Here is a 21990-nt window from a genome sequence, read left to right as displayed (position 1 = left end):
AAAAAATACAAAAAAATACCTCATTTATTATAAATGCAATGACTAAATACGTAAATAAAAGAAAATACATATATTGCTATCCAAGTTTCCAAACAATTCTCATTTAATATTGTCATCCATGTTTCCAAACAAACCTCATTTTTAAACTGCAATTCATGTTTCCAAACAAACCTAATTTGTACTTCAGTTTTAATAATATAGATTAGAGATTGATCCACGCATCCGCACGGGTATTGGTTCTTACATTTTTATATATTGATACTTGTTTTTGATAATTAATGTTAAATATTTTAGATGAATCGCAATATAACTAATTATATTCAAAAGACCTCGACCGAATCGAGTAATATGGTTATTTTTGGTACAAACATCCAAACCCGTTTCAGATACATTTGTTATTTAGATATTTTTAGGTTCCTAAACATCAGAACCGAACTCATCCAGACCCATAAGGATCCAACTCAAAACCCACACATAAATTTATAATATTCAAGCGGGGCATAATTTCAAAACAAAAAAATAGTGATACCCAAAAATAACAATCGGTACCTAAATGCAGAGCCGGTCCTAGGCTACAAGCTAAAAATGAAAAAAAATGGCTGAAAATTGTCCTTTACACCAGGACAGATTCGAACCCTTGTCCTCTTGGCAAGACAAATGCTGTTTCAGCCACTAAACTACACAAGTTTTTATTAGTTTTGTGGCTGGTTTAGTAGTTATAAATTTGTGGCCGGAAGCCCATGCTTCATCGGCTTGGGCCCAGGGCCGACACTGCCTCAATGGATAGCCAATGTTCATGGCTAACTGATTTTATAAACTAATAAAAATGACTTATTAGGATGATTCTTAAAATCTTTAGAAAAATAACTTGGTCCATACAAATATATATTATACTTTTTATTAACCTAACTATTAAATTGATTAGTAGTGTACAAAATAATACTCTCAATTCTTTCCTTAAATAAAAGCTATGAAATTACCTAATATGATTAACAAATATATGACAATTAATCATTAACAAATATATGACAATTAATGATTATGAATAATACAGATTTGATAACAATTTTTGTATCATCTCTCTTTTTTGTTTAATTTTATATTATTAAAAAAATCACATTAAGCATATAGTAAAAAAATTAAAATTTTCTTATATGTTATATTTTAATTTTTTTAAAACGGCTATAAATTACTAAAAATGGTAAAAACCCCACATTGAAAATTTTGTGATCAATGGTTTAACTTTTTTTTTTGTTCAAACAAGATACAAATGATCATAAATCGTATGAATATGAAGTCTCATTTATAGATGTTCATAAAAATATGTTAATTTCAAAATTTGCAGTGAAATTTTTTTGAGATCTTAATATTTTTAATTTTGAAATTTGTATTGAAAAATTTCATATTAAAGTTTTGTGATTAACAGTTTAAATTTTTACTACAGCAAATATACAAATGTTAAAAAAATCACATAAAGTGTCAATAATAAATATTTATATTAAAATATATCATATATGTCTATGTCAATATCACTAAAGTTTAATTATATACCATATAAAGTAAATAAAATAATTTTTTTAATTTATTTACCAAAAACATGATTGTAAATTAACAAAATGTATTGGTTTTGATAAATGTGGTTACTTTAATGTATATACTTTTATGTATACAAATTATTTTTTAAATAGGTGGTTTCTAATATGTTATTTGATCCTGAAAATCTCAGAAATACACTTCTTCAAATCGAAGTGATTTTTAATATATATTGGAAGCACTACATATATATATATATATGTATGATTTCATTCAGATTAAATAATTTAGTCTTGATTTTTATTCCTAAAAAGTTTTTAATGAAATGTCATGACAAGATTCCAATCAACTCTTTTTGAGTTTGTTCGAAGAATGAGAGATTTGATCATTCGTCTAATAGTTTTTTCTCCCTAATACCCTACCTAGCTCTTATAATTGTAAGAATGAGATATTTGAACTATTTATTATAAATTTTTTGGTTTATCATTTAATAAATCAAATAGTTCTTAGTTTATACATAGTTTACATATACTAGAATGATAAAGTATATATATTTTATAGGTATACTAAACCTCAAAATCGTAGGTTAATAAAATAAATAATTTGTTTTGTTGTTATAGAATTAGATGATTTTTAGACCGAATTGGTGAATATATTATATTTTGATTATTCACTTATATTCTATAACAATTTGATATATTAGATTAGAACACTAACCTACGAATAGAGTTTGCTGGTGATTTTCTTCAAAATTTTGATTCTTAGATAAGTATCTGGAGTGGTACTAATTTTACAGATGTCCATCTTTTTAAATTGACACTTATGTAATTCATTGAATTCATAGAAGAAGTTAAAAAAAAAAAAACTCATATCAATGAAACAGAAACAAGAACGAAAGCACAATTTTCTAGAGGTGGAAAATAAAATCACTTATGGAGAATCAATAGTTTACAAATCAAGAGCAGAAAACCTAATTCACTTTCATCATTTTACAATCGATGTTGTCTATCTGATTTTGATGATTTCTGTCAGCCACAAAACTTAATTTATTTTTGTGCATATGAAGTTTTAAAATAATTAAAATGAGATGTAATACGTTAACTCTTCAACAACGATGATGGATTTAGGAGACCAACATTTGTATTCATCATTTTACAATCGATAAAGATTGTAGTGTTGCAAAATATTAATACTAATTAATGAACAAATATTAGTATAAAAAAATCATTCCGCGCCGGTTATCATCTAGCATTAATTATTAATAATGTACTTATGAAATTAAAGTACTTAGGAAGAATTTTATCAGCATAAAAACTTATTTGAGATATTAACTTTTGTTTAAAATATTTATATATATATATGACAATTGGAGTTGTGAGTTTAGTAAATGAATTAAAAAAATATAAATACAATAATATTTTATTTTGGAATAGTTTTTACATCTATTCTTTCTGGTATCATTTAACATTAGTGTTTTTTTGTTTAAACTTGTCTTTTTTTTCTCGACTCTAAGTTCATGATTAATGTCAGGTCCGCCATAACATTAACCAACATTCCAAGAATCATATGATTCAAGAAATGCCCACAAACAACAACAACAGAAACTCTCGAACACCTCCACGATCAATGAAGAGTATGGTGGGATAAGTCATAAGACAGTTGGAATTGAAGTTTTTCTCCAACAAGCGGATCATGAAACTGCCGTAGTCCCGAAAGAAACTAAATTTTAATGCTTTTAAATATAGAGGCATAAAAAATATTCGAAATTATATTAAATTTGTAAGTTAAGTTTCAACGGTAATTTAACACTCAACTGAAAAAATTGCAAGTCAAATAGGAATTGTGTCGGTGAGAGTAATAGGCAAAATCCACTTCCCATTGGAAATGTTCTAAGAAAATATATATATAGATAACCACATTTTATTATTATTATTAAATTAAGGAGTGGCCTTCTCACGAACATCACCAGGAGACCTTTAATGATGCTCAAATATCGAGCTGCACTTACTTCCATGCACACCAGCTAATTTTCACGTGTCCATATTCGTATTTTAATATATACATGTAATGGTGGTCTATTTAAATATATACATGTACTGATGGTCTAACATGTCTGCGTCTCAACACATCTATATATTAACGTTTGACAAAATGAAGAGAGCAAAACATCTAACTGAAGTATGGACCTCATGCTCAAGCTCAGGCCAAGCTTCTTCTTCTCCTTTCTAATTTTCATCTTTCTTCTCCAAAAACCTAATTTGGGATCAGCATCTAGTCCCAAATGTATATCAACCGAGCGCCAAGCTCTTCTCACCTTCAAACAATCACTTACTGATCCTTCTGGTCGACTCTCTTCTTGGTCCAGACCAGACTGCTGCAAATGGCGCGGTGTTTGCTGCGACCGCAGAACCAGCTACGTCATCAAGATTGATCTCAGAAACCCGAATCAAACACTTAGGCGTAATGGTGAATTTAGAAATGGTAGCTTGGGGGGAAAGATACATCCGTCTTTGACCCGTCTCAAGTTCTTAAGCTATTTGGACTTGAGTTCAAATGATTTCAACTTCACCGAGATCCCCGAGTTTGTAGGCCACATCGTTAGTCTAAGGTACCTGAATCTTTCTTTCTCATCGTTTTCCGGTGAAGTTCCTGCGAGTTTTGGGAATTTGTCGAAGCTCGAGTCGCTTGATCTGTACGCTCAGACGTTTAGTGACGATCTGTTCACGATGAATTTGCGTGCAAGCAAGCTCGGGTGGCTTTCAGGTCTCTCTTCTTCACTGACTTACCTAAACATGGGGTTCGCGAGTCTGAGTGGTGCTGGTGAAAACTGGTTACAGGATTTCAGTAGACTATCGAAGCTGAAGGAGTTGCATCTGTTCAACTGTGAGCTCCGAAGTTTACCTCTCTCTTTGCCGTCATCTGCAAATCTGAAGCTCCTTGAAGTACTTGATTTGTCTCGAAACTATTTCTATTCGCCCACACCAAACTGGCTATTTGATCTCACCAGCCTCAGAAAGCTATTCCTCCAATTGGTTCGTCTCCAGGGGTCGATTTCTCCCGGATTCAAGAAGCTGAAGCTTCTAGAGACTCTAGATCTGTCCAAGAATGAACTCTCCGGAGAAATTCCAGCGGTTCTTGGAGACCTTCCTCGGCTGAAGTATCTTGACCTTTCTGAAAACTCTTTCCAAGGTCAAATCCACAGGTTTCTTGACGCCTTGTCCAAAAACAAAGGAAATAGCAGCTTGCTCTCTCTCAGTCTAATGTTCGACCGTTTAGATGGGACATTGCCAGAGTCGCTTGGAGCGTTGAGGAATCTACACATTCTGGATCTCTCAGAAAACAAATTATCTGGCTCGGTTCCAAAATGCATGGGCAATCTCACAGCCATTGTGCAAGGTAAAAGCGTCGACGAGTACTATGAATACCAAGAGATACGCGATAGCATAAATCTTTCCGGAAACAACATAAACGGAGAAATGCCAGTGGAGATCTTGGACCTCACTTACCTTCGAATCCTGAATTTATCAAGAAACTCCGTAGCAGGAAGCATTCCCGGGAATATTTCAAAACTTGGTCACCTGGAGACGCTTGATCTATCAAGAAACAGGTTTTCTGGTGCCATTCCTCAGAGCTTGGCAGCGATATCTTCTCTGCATACGCTGAATGTTTCTTACAATAAACTGGAGGGGAGCATACCTAAGCAGCTGAAGTTTAAAGATCCGTCCATTTACGCTGGAAATGAGTTACTCTGTGGGAAACCACTTTCTAAAAAGTGCGCAAGGAAGCAGCAGGATGTTGTGGTTAATTGAGCAAATGTACCTGTTTACTCTCCCAAATATAAATAATAAAGTTATCCACAAACAACAACAAGAGAAGAGCCACCTATATGCTAGATCCCAAAATGTTTCTCACCCACCACGGACGAACACGAACCGAGAGGCAGCTCCAACGAGTGGATTCCGAAACAAAAGCAAAGCAACGCATTATTCAGTTCACATAAAACAGGCCTTAAGATAATATTTTCATCTAACATGTGCAGAACCTATAAGGATAGATCGAAACTCATTAATCATCATCAAAATCATAATGCAACTCAGCAAACTTAATCTAAATCAACTGAAACGTAGTACCTTGGGTAGAGAGAGAGAGAGATCGTTTGATCTACCAGACTGTGATCAACGACGAGTCCGATTCGAACCTCGGGCGTTTCTGGGCTTTCATGAGAAACACTTCTTGTATCAGATTCTCATTCGACCGTGGGAATTTAGAAATATTTCAAAGTAGACCTCTACATTTCAGTTTTTAACGAAATTGACCTCTACATTTTACTTGTTGACAACTCACATTCATAGTTTTAAGCAGGGCTGGGAGTCCCGGAACCCGTTCAGATTTTTGGGTATTTCGGTACAGAGGTATAGAATCCGTTCGGGTATTTCTGTACTTCGGGTTCGGTTATTTCGGATCGGCTTCGGATATTTAGATTATGAAAAAAATAAAATTTCATTTTTCAAATTTTTCGTATTTAAAAATATAACTTTCACTTAACCAATTTTTTAGTTTTAATAGACTGAATGGTTAATAGATTTGGACATAACATTTTGAAACTAAAAAAAGACATTAATTTGGTTATTTGTTTTTAAATTTTGGATGTAACTTTTTGTTAATTCTTGAAATAAAAAGTTTGACATGCATTTTAAGTGAGTAGCAAATCATTTTTTCTGTAATTCTATGTATATCATATGAACTTAAAGTATGTGTACTATCAATATAAATATTTTATATAAAATGATAGATGTAAACTAGAAATATATGGTTAGTTATACATATGTTCGGTTATCTTCAGATATCCATTCGGATTCGGATATTACCCGTTCGGGTTCGGATATCCAATCTCTCCTAATTCAATACCCGTTCGGATATTTTACTACTTCGATTCAGATTTCGGTTCAGGTTTTTCGGATCGAGTTTGGATGCGGCTTCGGATATCGGGTAAAGTGCCCACCCCTAAGAAAATATCTCCCGTCTTTGACATTGAGTTTATAGTTCTGGGCCTGGCATGAGTTAGCGTTTGATATTGCCTTCTTTTCTTTTCATGTATCTTAGTATCTATGAAATATCGGCGATGATTAATGATCACCTTCCGTACTCATCTTTTTAAAAGTTTATTTCCATAGCTAATTATTTGATTTTATTTTTTGTTTCCTTGTTCATTGTTTGAATGTTTGATCATATAATGTTTCACTCATATTAAGGTAAACCAAATATTAAAAACTGACGATAAGGACTAATTAAAACTAAGATTTGTTAGTTTTTCTACATACTAGGGGTGGACGTTCGGGTACCCATTCGGGTTCGGTTCAGATCTATTCGGGTTTCGGGTTTTCGGGTTTAAAGATTTCAGCTCCATTCGGATATTTCTAAATTTTGGTTCCGGTTCGGTTCGGATCTTTACGGGTTCGGTTCGGGTTCGGATAACCCATTTAAATTATTTTAAAATTTTTAATACTCATTATATGCTTAAAATTTCTCAAAATCTAAAACAAAATAATATATTACATATAAATTTGTATAATATATGTCAAAATACCTAAAATTAACATATAAATTGGTTTAATTTGATATTTGGATAAAAAAATCAATAGATATTTCAAGTATTTTGGTGTTTTGAATATATTTGAGCTATTTTAGACATTTACTTTTGATTATTTATGTATATTTTCAAGTATTTTAGATAAATTAAAAGTATCTTATATATTTTGGATGTTTTTAATATATATTAAATCTAAAAATAAGTAATATATTTAGGTATATAAATTTATTTCGGTTACATTCGGATACCCGAGATACTTCGGTCCAGGCCGGATTCGGTTTCGGTTCTTTAGATACCAAAATTTTGACCTCGTTTGGATATTTAATCAATTTTGGTTCGGACTCGGTACTAATTTTTCGGATCGGATTCGGTTCGGTTTTTCGGATCCGAGTTTTTTGTCCAGCCCTACTGTATAGCCCTACTGTATACATGTAGCTAGTTGATTAAGTATACCAAAACTGGCGTTGATGGCTTTACATTTTTAGAGTTTAGATATTTCAAATTAGAATGGGCTATAGACGAGAATTATAGGGGCAACTAAACAAGTTTACATAAAACTTACGTAAACCCGGGACACCTTTGCTGCTTTGCATATATGGGAGATTGGAAATTCATTAGAAATCAAGAAAATAAAATTATCTGAATGTGGAAAACGGTCCAAACCCTTTACAAGCACGTCTTTCTATATATGTTTCTTTTTGCTCAATTTGTTCGCCTTTAAATTGTTTTTTTTTTTTGAAAATTAAATTGTTTCTTTTTGCTCAATTTGTTTTTCATATGCTAAAGAATTATAAGAAAAAAAATTATAAGAATATTAATTTGATTTTCCTAAAATGTAAAATATTCAGGTAAATTTTAATATCTTTCATAATTGGTATTTTATACACCGTAGGAGCTGAGTGACTAGTTTTTTAATGAAAAAAATGTAGTTTCCCACAAATTAATTGAGTGACTGAACGAGTACCCGACCAATAACGTCGTGAACTGTTTACACACGTACGTATGAAGTCAAACATATATATATATATATATATATATATATATATATATATATATGAAAATATATATATACATTGTTGTAACTATTTTTTGAACATTATGAATAAGGTATTCATATGTCAAAAATGAAGTTTTATTTGAATGAAAAATAGAAGTCTAATGTGTGTGATTTAAAAATCTTGTATAAATTAGCAAATACATACATTAGTATTTGATCTTGGATTTGGGTTTTGAGTTGTTAGTTGGACTTCATGTTCATTAACTTAAATCAAATATATGTTGATCTTTTATATTGATAAAATATAAAAAAGAAATCCATTTTAAAGTATATTATTTAGTTTGAATTGGTCAAACAAAAAATAATTTTACTCTTTAATTTCTTGGTCAAAATATGGAATAAATTCACATAATAATTGACAAGAATTAAAGACTCCATTAGTGCACCATGGAGCAGGGGCGGACCCACGTCGGGGTCACGTGCCCCCTACTAATTATAAAAAAGTTCGTTAAAATGTACCAATTCTTGTTCGGTGGCTTAGTGGCTCCATTAAATGTTTTTATCTTGAGTTCGATGCACCCTATCACATTTTCATTTGGTTCGCTTTTTTTACCCTTTTATGTGTCCATGATTGAGCAAGCTTTTTTTTTTTACCGGGTCTTTCTAAAATAATTATTTCTGAAACTAAATTGATATCACATACATTTGAATATTTTGTCACCTTAGAATTTAAATTATAAATACATTTGAATATTTTGTCACCTTAGAATTTAAATTATATTGTGTATATTTTTAAGAAAACAAATATTTTTTTAAAAAAAAAATTGGATAAATCCAGTAGTTTGTAGAATTTTGTTGATAATGTATATATATTTCATAAAACTATTTTAAAATGTATTATTGTGAATTAAATATATAATATCTTTTATTGTAAACATATTATATTTGTAGTAGGGAAATTAGGTGAAATAACCAAACAAAAAACCATAATTCATCATCTAACCAAAATCACACTCTCTCTCCTCTTTTCTCTTCCTATATTTCTTTACCTTTTCTCTCTAAAACAAATTTCATCTTTTTATTTGGTTATATCACAAATTAGTATATGTGCCCCCGGCTCTAAAAACTTCTAGATCCGCCACTGCCATGGAGGTTTCATTTTTTGTGTTAAAAAATAAAACTTGTGCTTCTCATGATTTTTTCTATAAAAGGGCTTGCTAGCATTATAGAAAATACACACATTCATACAATCAAGAAACATTTCTCCCACTCAGAATAGTTATGCTAGTATTTTTTTTATTTTGAGTCTGAGAGTACATCACAGAAATAGGGTCGATAGATTCTGTTTTTCGGTGATGGTAAACAGAAACAATGCTGCAGTTGTATCCTGGGAATCTGAGCGCCATGAAACCGTCACAGTACGGGGCGTTTAAAGATTTAAGGAAAGAGATTAACTATCTTGACTCTGCAATTCTTCTTTATTTTTATATTTCGGTATTAAAATTTTAATTTATGTTCTTATTATTCTTTACAAATATCAGTTGTCCTATGGTAGTAAAATAAAATTACTACATACATAACAAGTTAACAACTCCACGAAACAATATCACCTGCAAAAATGGAAGTTTCAAGCTTTGAATTAAAGACGACAGGCAACAATGACTTTTGTACGTGCGACTTCAGAAGCAAAGAGATATACTAAACTACTAGGCAAAATAGTCAAACAACAAGCCTGTTTTTCACATTTCTTTTGGTGTGTTATTTTTTTTTTTTTTGAACAAAAACCTATTTTATTGTTATTTATGGTATTCTCTATAAACAATGACAGAGAACTAGTACCAAACAGAAGAATTGTGCCAAAAAAGCTTAATGTTCGATCAAAGGTGAAACATGTCGGCTGACCATAAACATAATCCTTCATCAATCTGAATACGTAGAGATTCAAATTTTTATAGAAAGCAGATATTCGCTCTCCTTTGTTGTTATATACATACCGTTTTTTTTAGATACGAACATATATGTTATTGTAAAATCTTTTTATAGTGCTACGTTTTCTTAAGTTTTCCACGCTTTCTGTGCTGCAAAGAACGTATCGAAGTCATCTCTAGCTTTAACATTTAAGCAAGCGTGGAGGTGATACTCGATCGAGGTGAATTCGGGCATGAAACCGAGGTCATGTTCGAGAATCTGACAAGGCGTTGCGAAGACGTCTCAGCCAAACTTCTTTCTTCCCTTCCGGACAGAGAAGTCTTCAGAACACTTTTCAAAGCTAAACTTTCTGTTTCCTTGTCTAACAATAAACCGGAACTCACCGGTTCTTGCACATTTCCACCGCCTGCACGGCCACATTGGATCATCTCCAACGGCAGGTCGAAGTACAATCGGTCGTTTTCTCGGGCCAGAGCAGTTGCTGAAACCCATGAGCCATATTCAAATTTCTCGAATGAGGCACCTAGGGAGACAATGGAGTTTGAAAACGATGACCCTTTGATCATTTTCTTCTTTATAGATGAATCCTTGCTTTTCGGTGACCTCGCCGTTTTTTTCTTCCCAAAACCAAGGAGGGATAAACAGAAGGCACTGCAATTGAAAGATTCTTCTTCATGATTTAGGTTTTTCTCATGATACCGAGATTTTCCTACAGCAAACATGGTTTCTTGGCGGCCAAGCTTCTTCTGTGGTTTCATCATCGGCTCGGGAAGAACAGGAAGTGGCACGGCTTTATCTCTCGGTGGAGACATCACCAGAGGTAAGACCATTCTGAAGCTTTCTTCTTTCACAGATGGGCGGGAGAGAACTGAGGAAACGGTATGCTGGTTCTGCAGAGCCGCATTCTTCACCAAGATATTGAAATTAGGGTTAGAGTTTTCTCTGGCAAAAACACCGAGACGCTGCAACTCTTCATTGCTCCATTTACTGTTTAAATCATCTTCAAACACAAAAAACGCTGGAGGAGACATAACAAACTTAGAAATCTTGCTAAGGTATTAATATGCTAAAGATGGTGAACGAAATTTAAAAGGTGAGATTCTTAGGGTTGGGTTAGAAATTTAAAATTCATTGAATATATATATATATATATATACGGGGAAGAATTGGGAAGCACGTCTATGGCGGCGTGGAGAAGTACTGGCGCCTAACATGTAAGGGGTTTAATACATGCCGTCTAAAGAAGGAGCTGCATGATAATATGTGAATAAAAAAAAATCAAGAAGACCCAAATAGGTAATAGAAAACGATTTTGAGAATTAAATAAGAACAGGTTTTGTTGGATCATTGGATGCTCAAGTATCGGATATTTCTCCCTGAGTTCACAGCAACAACGCCAAAGGAAAATACCATGGATTTTGGTTTTTTGTTCTTAAACACACAATTTTATTAGCCAATCAAAATGTTGGGAAAGTTTTCCTAAACAATGACATATAATACCATATGACTTCCAAAGAACTGACCTATTGTTTGTTTTGTTTCTATGTTGTTCTTTTTTTTTTTTGCATACATTGCTAGACCCAAAAACATAATACTTCTTTGTTTAACAAGGAAATATACAAACTAATATATGTCATACACGTTTAACATTTTAATGTCATTTTCTATTTAACGTTTAAGTCAAAAGTTGCACTGTTATCATTGAAATAGACAATTTACAACCAATACATGATTACTATACAATGAAGTTAAGAGTTATTATTGAGAGGATTATGATTTAGACTAATCTAGTTTCATATTCCTAGTTAGCTTATGCTATTTGTGTTGTATATATACCTTACTTTGGTTGATGAATAAGATACACACTTCTGCATACGTTTTGGTAAAGATAGTTCAGTTTCCGTAGTGGAATCATCTATAAGTCTATTAAGAGAGATAATTTTGATAGATTTACATCTTTATGTTTAAATAATTTTGATTTAAAAAGGAATCAACACTCCTAGCTAGCTTTCATGATGTCGACTATGAGAATAGAAGCAAGAATTGCTGAAAAGTAGGAGGGAGACAATTTTCAAAACATTATAATTTTACTTTACTATTTAGACGTATTAAACTATTTTTTGTTACAAAGTTTGGATCAACCATATTTAGTCTTATTAATTAGACTATGAAACTGTAAAAAACAAAACTTCCAACTTGAGCCATACATATATCAAATGTATTTTTTTGTAACATCACATATACAATGTATATGATCACTTTTAATTACTTCGATATACGATTTGAGTTCACTCGCACTCGTAAACTTCATGAGAATGTGAGATTGAGAGAAAGATTCCCGGTGCAAAAAACTTAAACAGAAGTCTTTATTTAATAATTAGATCGACAATTTGTTACACTTACACGACATATATATATCTTTATTAAACTTTCGTGAAATAAGCATGTCTTATATCATCGAGTCCACATGATCAATCGTTTTTCCAACGGATAATTGTCATATATAATAACGGCGCTAACCTATAAAATCACGACGGTGGCGGCGTGAGGATCAGCGGGGGAGAAAACCTAAAGCCAGGGAAACCGGGAAGAGACGCCGGAGGTGACGAAGGTGACGGTGACGGTAAACTTGGAGCGTATCCAGGGATTGGAGAAGGTACAAACGGTAACGGAGGAAAAAAGTGACGGTGGTGGAGGAACACGGTCAAAGGGAAAGCCCTGTGAAAACAGGTATTTCATTACATCGATCGGCTTCATCTGATCGTTGAGATGGCGAGCTGCAGTTGTTTCTGGCGTGAGGTGGAAGATCATGATTAGGATTAGGGCTAAAGTGGTGACTGTCGAAGAACCCATGTGTTTACGTCCTCTCTTTTTAACACAACTTAAAGAACTTTTTTGATTTATTATAAAAACAAGTTTATATTTTACGAAGCATGTATCTGCCCATTGTACATTGCTGTGATTTTCAGGGAAAACTAAACCACATATATATACATATACACAAAGAAAACACAATTATCCATTTGGGAATTGTTGGACTGATTTAACAACTACAAATGCATGTGTATCGAAAGAAACATGAAAGTTGACTAAATGTAGAAGCATGCACATGAACATGTGTCTCTCATGCAGCTTGGACTAGAGGCTGGAGCTTATTGAAATCGTCTTATTATATCAAAAGCCATTGTATGTAGTATGCTTATATATTTACATATTATTCTTTAACATTCACACATTTCACTATCCTATTTATTGTATTATAAATAGTTTGTAAACAATTTCGTTTGACTATTTTTTCTGTGAGCGATTCTCACAAAGTTAAACACTGTCAGTCACGCGACTAAGAGCATCTCCAAAAGACACTTTATAATTTCAAATATGAAATTTTTTGCTCTAAAAAAAAAAACTTCAAAACTTTCAAATTTGAAGTTTTGAGGAGTGAAACTCTATATTTGAAGTTTCACTACTCAAAACTTTAAATTTGAAGTTTCATATTTTTATTTGCGTTTTGGTCTTTACAATCACACATCACCTTTATGATTCATAAATATTTTCTCGTTTCTTATTTTAATCCTTAAAAAAAATTATATCTCATAAATATTTTTAAATTTTGTTTACAGATTTTAAATTTTACACATAAAATTAAATAAAACTTTAAAATAAGATTTAAAACATTTTAAACTAGATTTAGACAACGATAATATACAAAAGAAATTTAACAAAAAGATTTTTAAAAATTATATGAAGACATAACTATTACACAAATTTAAATATTACAACAACACTAATAATCAGATAAGTTTGATCCGGAACCTTCAAAATTTTCAAATATTGTCCAAATTTTTTGTGTAACTGAAGATGGTTATTGTTGTTGTTTTTGATGTCTTTTTCTTAAAATTCTTTTTTGTTCATATCGAATATATTCACGAGTATTAATATCATCGAAAAGAAATTAGTCTTTTAGCAATATTTTATGTTTCTCTTTTACTTTCTTGTTCCGATTTAATGTATTTACAAGTATCAATATCATCTGATTTCAACAAATTTTAGCTCGTAATTTACAAAGTAAAAATGAGGAGAACCATTTTTACTTCGAAATGCACTAATAGATCATATATGCATTACGAAAATCATTTTATGGAATAACATGGTATTTTGTTTGAAGTTTAATATTAATTAAGTTATTTTTATTTAATTTTTTATATTTTAATAGAATATTTATTAATTAATATTGTTGTAATATGTTTATATATGTGCTAGTTATTTATAAAAGTTTTATGAATTCAGATTACTTATGACAAATAGAATGACCATATTATAAAATATAAATAATTTTGAAGTTGAGTTTGAAGTTTTGTTTTTGGAGAAGAACAACTTTAAATTTCAAATATAAAGTTTTAGAAACTTCAAAATAGAGTTATTTTTTTGAGACGCTCTAAAGATGCTAAACAGAGTTGTTACGCGCGAAGCAACAAAAACATGTTTTGTGTATCGACTTAGACGATTGTAGTGAAGAGTCTTGATTCTAGATGTTAGTGAAGGGTGTGGAAGGTGATGTGTTCTTATTTACTATTAGTATTATAGTATTTGTACGGTCCAAATATATGTAGAGATTTTCTTTTTGAAACAATATGTAGAGATTATATATGAAATTTTGTACTGATTAATAATGGCTTTACGTTGATTCTAGGAAGCAGCAATTCATTCAACATTTTCACCTGTTTGTAGAAATTACCTCTCAAATACATTTTTCAAATTAAAATTCTAACAATCGTATCATGATATCGTGAAATTGGCTGTGGAAATTATCCCAGACAAGGGTTTGAACTCAAGTAAGTTATGGAGTGATGCATATTCCTATTTGGGTTTTGGCTACGCGATCTAGCTAAATTAAGTCTGAGAGTATGATAGGTGGAGCCTGGAGTTTTATATTTAAAAGTAATGAGATGGTAAACGTAACATACTCAAATGGCAAAATCTGGTTCATATACTGATTCCAAAAAGACAAAACGGTTTTGGTTGTTCTGTTGGATTTACCAACCGAGGAAAATATGTCGTAAAGCAAACTGATCCTGCAAAGCTTGAACAATGGGAGAGTCTTCAAGCGATAGATTGAAGCGCTCGCTCGAAGTTATCTTCGGCTGATGATACACGCTTCACAAGCACATGTTCAGGGTGTGATAGTTTAAGCTGGCTGTAAAAAAAAAATAGCATGGTCCCAATAAGTGAAATTAAACCAATGTTTTTATAAGGATGTTGATGCAATGCTTACCTTAAGTAACGTGAAGATGATTTGCCAACATGAAGACTGCAGACGACAAGGTTTGCAAGAGTTTCTGGGTCTTTAGCATCCTGCAATCACCACAAACTAGTTTTCACACTTGCCCATATTACAGAACAGCCAAGAAATTGAGTGCAGTTTGAGAAGTCAAGCAACATCTGTTATACATGATTACCAAGAATGTGTTTATTTACCTTGTTGAGTGCTTCAAGCAGTAGTGATTCAGCTTCATCAAAATTACCCATTTGCATACAGCAAACTGCTTTGCTATTCAAAACCAAGCATGTCATTGGATACCTCTCAGAGAAATCCTGGAAAATGAGGTAAGCTTCCTGTATCTTCGAGCCACCCTGACATCATACAAAGACTTGGTATAAAAAAAAAGAAGCAAAAACGGACTCTTTATAGAACAAGTAAACAAATCGAATAATTTTGCTTTATACCACTGCCAAGTTCAACCATGCGGTAGCAAGTTGAGTGAGAGTATGGTCTTCGTCATACTGTTGCATCACTCTAAGCTGCTTCTCAGCGTAATCTGATCTGTGCATCTTAATGAATATCTGGACATTCAAGGCATGCCTAAAAATGCAAAGGGCAATGAACAATCTATGAGCAAGGAAACCTAGCCATCGTTACTCGGTCCAGCAAGGTAAAAAAAAAAAAAAAAATCTTACAGATCCATAGTTCCTCCAGCATGAGTGTGTTTCAGAGCTTCATTATAATCTTCCTCATGCATGAAAACAGTACCAGCAATCAACCTCAAGATAGCATTGTTTCCTATTGTTGAATCTGCCAACCATTCCTTCAAGCTCGAAATGGTTGATTCCTGACCAAGAACACATAAACATCAATGTTCTGGTAGTTAATATATTATATTATAAAATTTTATGAAAATAAAAATAATATAATTTTTTTCATACTATTTCATATATATAAAGAGATATATATTTAATATTTATTGTATTTTGTAAACACTTTAACCGCCTAAATAACAAACTAAACACCAATTAAACGTTTTAGATGCTAATGCCTCCCTAATACCCAGTGTACAATATATAAGACCTGGGAGTTCGGGTTCAGATCGGGGTTTTCAGGTTTTCGAGTTTGCTTCTTAGACTTCTTCATTCATGTTTTATATATTTTGGGTCAATTTGATTAATAATACTTCGGGTTGAGATAAATTTTATAACACTCTCTAAGATCATTTTGGATCAGAACTCGGATCCAATTATTAATATTTCGAGTTCAGATATTCTAGATATTATATCAAAATAAGCATGAAATTGAGTATTTGAGTTACTTATTAGTTATTATGTTTCGAATACTATTCCCAAGTCCTAGTTCGGATATTCGAGTTCGATAATATCCATAATCTGGACTACCACACTATATGATTACGAGAGCCATTCAGGTATTTCTACAGACTGGATCGGATATAGTTTTGGGTTTTGGTTCCTACAATGTACACAGCTAGGAAAGCGTCTAAGGAATATTTCCGAGTTACCTTATTATCAGGACTCGATAGATACATAGCGAGGAGCTTGACTGCCTGCAATGGAGTAGCGGCGGCTTCATCGATCTCACTGATGACAAGCTTTTACAACACAAAATTCGAACAGGAGATCAAAACAAAACAAAAAACGAGATCCGATGACGCTTATCGAGATGAATAGAGAGAAACCTGATAGCTACCGAGGGCTATGTACGAGCGGAAGACGAGACAGTCGCGTTCCACGGCGTCCTCCGGGGAGAGGTTAGGGATCTCGCTGTTGTTGATCGCCGTTTGATAAGCTCCCAGATAAAAGGTGTTTCGGAGGTTGAAGAGGTGATCTGGTCCTGCTCCCATCCCTGCCATTGCTTGCTTCTTCTTCTTCTTCCTCTAGATCTCAAAAGAAACAGAGAATGCGAGAAAATTAAAACAAACTTAAGTAAACGAGTTAATAACATTTTAATCCCCTTAAATTATAAATCTTATAAATAAAAGCCTATTTGTTTTAAATAGTACAATCAACACCCTAGTTTTGATTTGGGTCCCACGTGGGTAAAATAACGGTTCAGTTTCTTTATATGATCAGCTTCGGACCGTCTATCTTTTGTCGATCAGTAGCTTAAACCAGTGGCGGAGCCAGCTAATCAATAAACATATGTTATATGGGTCAATGTGTTAAATTAGTAACATTTATCAGTTGTTTTCTTTTCAAAATACAAGTAAAACTTGTTTTTTTTATGAAAATCCATGTGGGTCACTGACCACCCTCACAAAGCACCAGCTCCGCCACTGGCTTAAACATTTTTTCGTATAAAGTAACAAGTCAGTTTTTAGTGGTTTAAGTTTGAGACTGGTTTGATAAGAGCATTTTCATCGGTTTAAGAAACTCAAAATGAAAATATTCAATAACATAAATACTAATTTTATTATATAATTTTCTTGTTTTAAATAACCGAACTATAAATACATACGTCGCATGAGTTTTTTCAAAGTGATGCTGAATGTTGATGTTGTTTATGCGAGTAAACCGTAACTCATAAAATTCCAAAATGTTTTTTCTTTTCTATTTACGGTAGTTAAAGCCAAGGTAAATAAAAATACTAGTACTATATTAAGCTAAAGAATCCCTATTATCAAGGCATTATTCGCGCAACTACCCCTGTCGGATTAGAGAATTTGTTTAATCTGATTTTTGGGCTTTAAATTGGTAAGACCCACAAAGTAAAAAAGAAAAAAAAAAGCCCTAGAATTGTTATTTTGTTAAAAAGTAAAAGTTTCAACATGTGGACATATATTAGCTAGCCTTTTAAAATGTCAAATGATAGCTAATACGACAACTAGATACGGTTGCTAATACAATACATGAGACTAATACGCACAAAGTATTAGTTCCCAGTTAACAGAATTAGCCACTAATCAACAATACAAAACACAAACTAAGAACACAAACAAGCAAGAACAGACACAAATCAAAGCTTCATGCTTAGAACTAAAACTAGTTAGCCAGATCTGTGGACAGTAACTTGTTGATCTCTCGAGAAATCTTTGGGTTTCTCCAAATGGATTCTTCACTTGTTAGATCTCGAACCATTTCACTCGGAACTAAACATAATTCCTTCGTTGATAGCTTCTCCTGGACTGCTTGCGACTCAAGCAAAAACTGAGTTTCTATTTCCACATCAGTGATACCCTGCGTCTGCAAATTAACAACCACCTCGTCAGACAACACGATTAGGGTTTCAATTAATTTGTAGTGTTGTTTTTGGAGGCTGGTTATTGCCTTCTTTGTGGTTTGCATCATTTGGAGGATGCCAACTTGGCTTTGCAAGAACTTGACATACTTCGCCGCGGCTTGGAACATCTCGGCGGTGTTAAGTTTCTGTCCACCGGGGATTAGTTTCGTGAGCTCGTGGGTCTTCTCAGCGATTCTTCTTCTCCTCTCTCGAGCCGCCATGCTCTGAGATGAAAGCTTTGGTTTCTTGGCCCCGTCTTGATCTCCTAGACCTGCCTTGAACACCAAGGGGAAGTCCGGAACTCGAAACTCAGGGAAGACGGAAGCTTCTGGAAGGAAATCAAGGTTAGAGTTTGGGAAATGGGTGTGAGTGTTACAGTGGTAGCTTGAGTTAACAATTTTCTGGCGTTTTGGCGTGGGAAGGAAGGAATCAAAGTTGTATGTTTCATCGAAGATTTCAGCTTTAGGGTAGGGAAGATATGTTTCTTGGAGAGGAAGAAACTGATCACAGAAAGAGTCCAAGTCAGTGAGCTCTATAAGGTTCTGTGAAGGAGCTTCTTCTTGAAACAATGGCTGATGAAACTGCATTGGCGGTTGAGATTGGAAGAATAAACTGTCGGTTTCCGGGGTAATCATATCCATATCTGGAATAAAGCAATCCCGGAGCTGGATAGGAGGATCCCAATTAAAGAAGTGGCTTAAACAATCCGTGGAGGACATTGAGAATATGAAACCTGTTGGAAAGAAGAAGGTGGAGCAATCAGAAGGAGTTACGAAGTGTTTTAATAGATGATTATTAAGCTTAAATAGCTTTAATAACTATTAACGAGCTAACACTTACTATAAAAACATATTAGACAAAAATAAATTAAAGACAATAGAGGATATATAGAGAGAATCAAAGACCTGGAGACTGATTTCAGAGGATAATGTCGTGTCTTATGTTTTGATTCAAGTGTACTTTGTAAGTTGTTTACTCGGCAACTGTTTCGTAGGCATATATATGAAAGAGAGAAAAAGGTTATAGGGTTTTAGAGCGCGAATGAAGGAGCGGTTACTCTGGGTTTTAGATTTTTTTTTTTTGGTAACAACCTTCCTAATTATTAGGGCATGTTTCAATTATTTTAATAAAAATATTTTTAATTCGGTGATTGGCGGACGTGTAAATAAGTGTAAAACAGCTGTATGAAGATTTTGACATTTGGAAAGTTAATAATACATTTACATAAATACATCAATATGAAGTGTATTTTATTTTTTTGACTAAACATGCAGTGTATATATATTTTTTTTTTTGGTCAAAGCAGTGTATATATTTACTACAGAATTTGGCAGGAGAACTTTTTTATTATAAAAGTCAAAATTAATGGTGACTGCCTTTTCAAAAAAAAGAAAAAGAGTTGATTGTCAGTTTTTAGGATGTACGAATATTGAGCCTCTATAATATAAGAGTAACCGTCACTTTTTTTTTTTTTGTGCAACTGAGTAACCGTCACTTAAAAGTTATTTATTGGCTACTATTTAATTATTACCTATGAATTAATTTGGAATAGTAATTAATTAATCACCATATATTTACTCTTCTTACGGTTACTCGTCGCTCAGTAACTGCAGCCTCTAGTTTATTTTCTAATCCTTCATTTTAAGTATTTGGAAGCTACTAATGTCTAATAATTATAATTAATTTTTGTTTCTCAAAAACTACTAATAATTGAAAAAGTCCCTCTGTTGTTTCAAAAAAAAAAGTCCCTCTTGTGGACTTGGTAAAAGACGGCGACTTTGGCGGGTAAAGCAAGTTCCATGGTTACCCACGTTCCTCAGTTCTTACTTTGCCGCCAAGTTTACTAACCTCTAAGTAACATGGGCTTCAATTAGATAATGGACCTTCAATGGATTAGCTTTTTTGAAAACCCATGTATCTTTTTTTTTTAACACGAACACATGTATCTTTCAAACGGAGAAAAATCGGTGGAGTGCGACTTCCTAATGTGTGTTTTTGCTGCATGTATCACATGTTAAACCTACGAAGCAGTCTTGCTCGAAGTGGGGTTTACCTTCCTAACATTGCCCTTCTTTTCCTAAATGTTATCTTTATATTTATATTTGCGTCATGATGATATATATATGCATGAAAGAGAATCTTGTTGTAGAGATTGTGTAAGTGTCATTCAGTTTTACAAACGGTCGTCTTACAATAGATTGTTTGAATTGGAACAGTAGCACAGAAAAAACATATCACATTTGGCCATATTTCTAACCAACAAAAATGTCAAAAATAATTATGACAATATTTTGACTACGAATACGAAAAACTGGTTAGAAAGTGGTCGGAATATTTAACCAGAACGTATATTAAAAAAGCTATCACATTTTGACTACATTTCCAGGCCAGGGATCGACTCCCCTCTAGTGCGAAATTATTAGCTCCACATGTGGCCACGCAGATATGGGCCCATGCTTACGGCCCATTTGAATACCCGGGAGAGGATCCATCCGTGGGTTGCACCTCCCATCCGGGGGTTAGGTCTGTGTCTTTAATAGACCCGGGTTTAACTCTTTTTTTTGTCAAAAAAAATAATTGGTCAGAAAATGGTTAGAATATTTTGACCGAAAATATAGTCAAAAAGTGGTTAAAATTTTTTGACCACATTTTTACCATTTTTAACTATGAGATTGATTGTTTGTGGTTTTTGCTTTAGTTTTTGGCTTTTGTTTTTGCAAAAACCATTTTTCATCCAATCAAGTTTTAGTTTTTGTAGAAACCATTTGATTTGCCAATCAAGAGATCTAAGAAATAAATTTCCTAAAATTTAGGGAAACTAGTTTTTGAAAAATTTAACCAATTTATGAAAAAAAACCAAAAAACCAACTTTTGTGAGTTTTGAAAAGGAAAAACGAATTTTGATTTTTTTTGGTAGAAACTATAACATTTAGGTGATGATTGTTTCAGTAGTTTTTAGTTTTAATTTTTGGTTTTTAGATTTTAGCTTTTAGTTTTTAGATTTTGGTTTTTGGTTTTCAGCTTTTGGTTTTTGGTTTTTGGTTTTTGGTTTTTAGATTTAGATTTTGGTTTTTGAATTTGCTGTATTTTTTTAAAATTTTCAAAAATTAACTAATACATTACTTTAAAATAATATAATAAAATAGAAATAAATATTTAGATTTTACAATTGAAATTTATGAAAATACTGTGATTATTATTTTAAAATAAAATACAATAACATATTTTAATTATTATATTTTTATAAAAGATATATTATAGTAAAATATAAATCATAATATATATATAAAATTACACAAAAATAAAAATATTAAATTTTGAAACTACTTAGAAATTTTTCTTATATAAATTATTTTTAATTTTTAAAACTTGAATGGAAATAGTTTTTCTTATATAAATATTATAAATGATACAAAAGTAAAAATACATAAAATTTTG

General features: G+C 32.5%; 4 protein-coding genes across 4 annotated transcripts; 1 reads left to right on the top strand and 3 right to left on the bottom strand.

The window, feature by feature from the left end:
* Positions 1 to 3721: 3721 nt before the first annotated feature.
* LOC106367563 (receptor-like protein EIX1) lies at positions 3722 to 5399 on the top strand. The gene has a single exon (XM_013807348.3). The coding sequence runs from the start codon at positions 3723 to 3725 to the stop codon at positions 5340 to 5342; it is 1620 nt and encodes a 539-aa protein (XP_013662802.2). The 5' UTR covers position 3722; the 3' UTR covers positions 5343 to 5399.
* A 4479-nt stretch (positions 5400 to 9878) lies between these two features.
* On the bottom strand, positions 9879 to 13666 carry LOC106404195. Its single transcript, XM_048752485.1, has one exon. It carries the CDS (start codon positions 11078 to 11080, stop codon positions 10238 to 10240), a length of 843 nt encoding a protein of 280 aa, XP_048608442.1. The 5' UTR covers positions 11081 to 13666; the 3' UTR covers positions 9879 to 10237.
* Positions 13667 to 14954: 1288 nt separating this feature from the next.
* LOC106402825 (coatomer subunit epsilon-2) lies at positions 14955 to 17265 on the bottom strand. Its single transcript, XM_013843622.2, has 7 exons — positions 17012 to 17265; positions 16835 to 16924; positions 16005 to 16156; positions 15774 to 15909; positions 15525 to 15680; positions 15322 to 15401; positions 14955 to 15243 (listed from the first exon to the last, which is right to left on the bottom strand). Exons 1-7 carry the CDS (start codon positions 17183 to 17185, stop codon positions 15150 to 15152), a joined length of 882 nt encoding a protein of 293 aa, XP_013699076.1. The 5' UTR covers positions 17186 to 17265; the 3' UTR covers positions 14955 to 15149.
* A 212-nt stretch (positions 17266 to 17477) lies between these two features.
* On the bottom strand, positions 17478 to 21466 carry LOC106405507 (transcription factor bHLH53-like). Its single transcript, XM_048752484.1, has one exon. It carries the CDS (start codon positions 19269 to 19271, stop codon positions 18315 to 18317), a length of 957 nt encoding a protein of 318 aa, XP_048608441.1. The 5' UTR covers positions 19272 to 21466; the 3' UTR covers positions 17478 to 18314.
* Positions 21467 to 21990: the final 524 nt, after the last annotated feature.

Source organism: Brassica napus, chromosome C3 (genome assembly GCF_020379485.1).
Source record: "Brassica napus cultivar Da-Ae chromosome C3, Da-Ae, whole genome shotgun sequence".
In the NCBI taxonomy this organism is placed as follows: Eukaryota; Viridiplantae; Streptophyta; class Magnoliopsida; order Brassicales; family Brassicaceae; genus Brassica; species Brassica napus.
The sequence above is the reverse complement of the archived record's forward strand: the minus strand, read 5'-3'. Positions and strand labels throughout refer to the sequence as shown.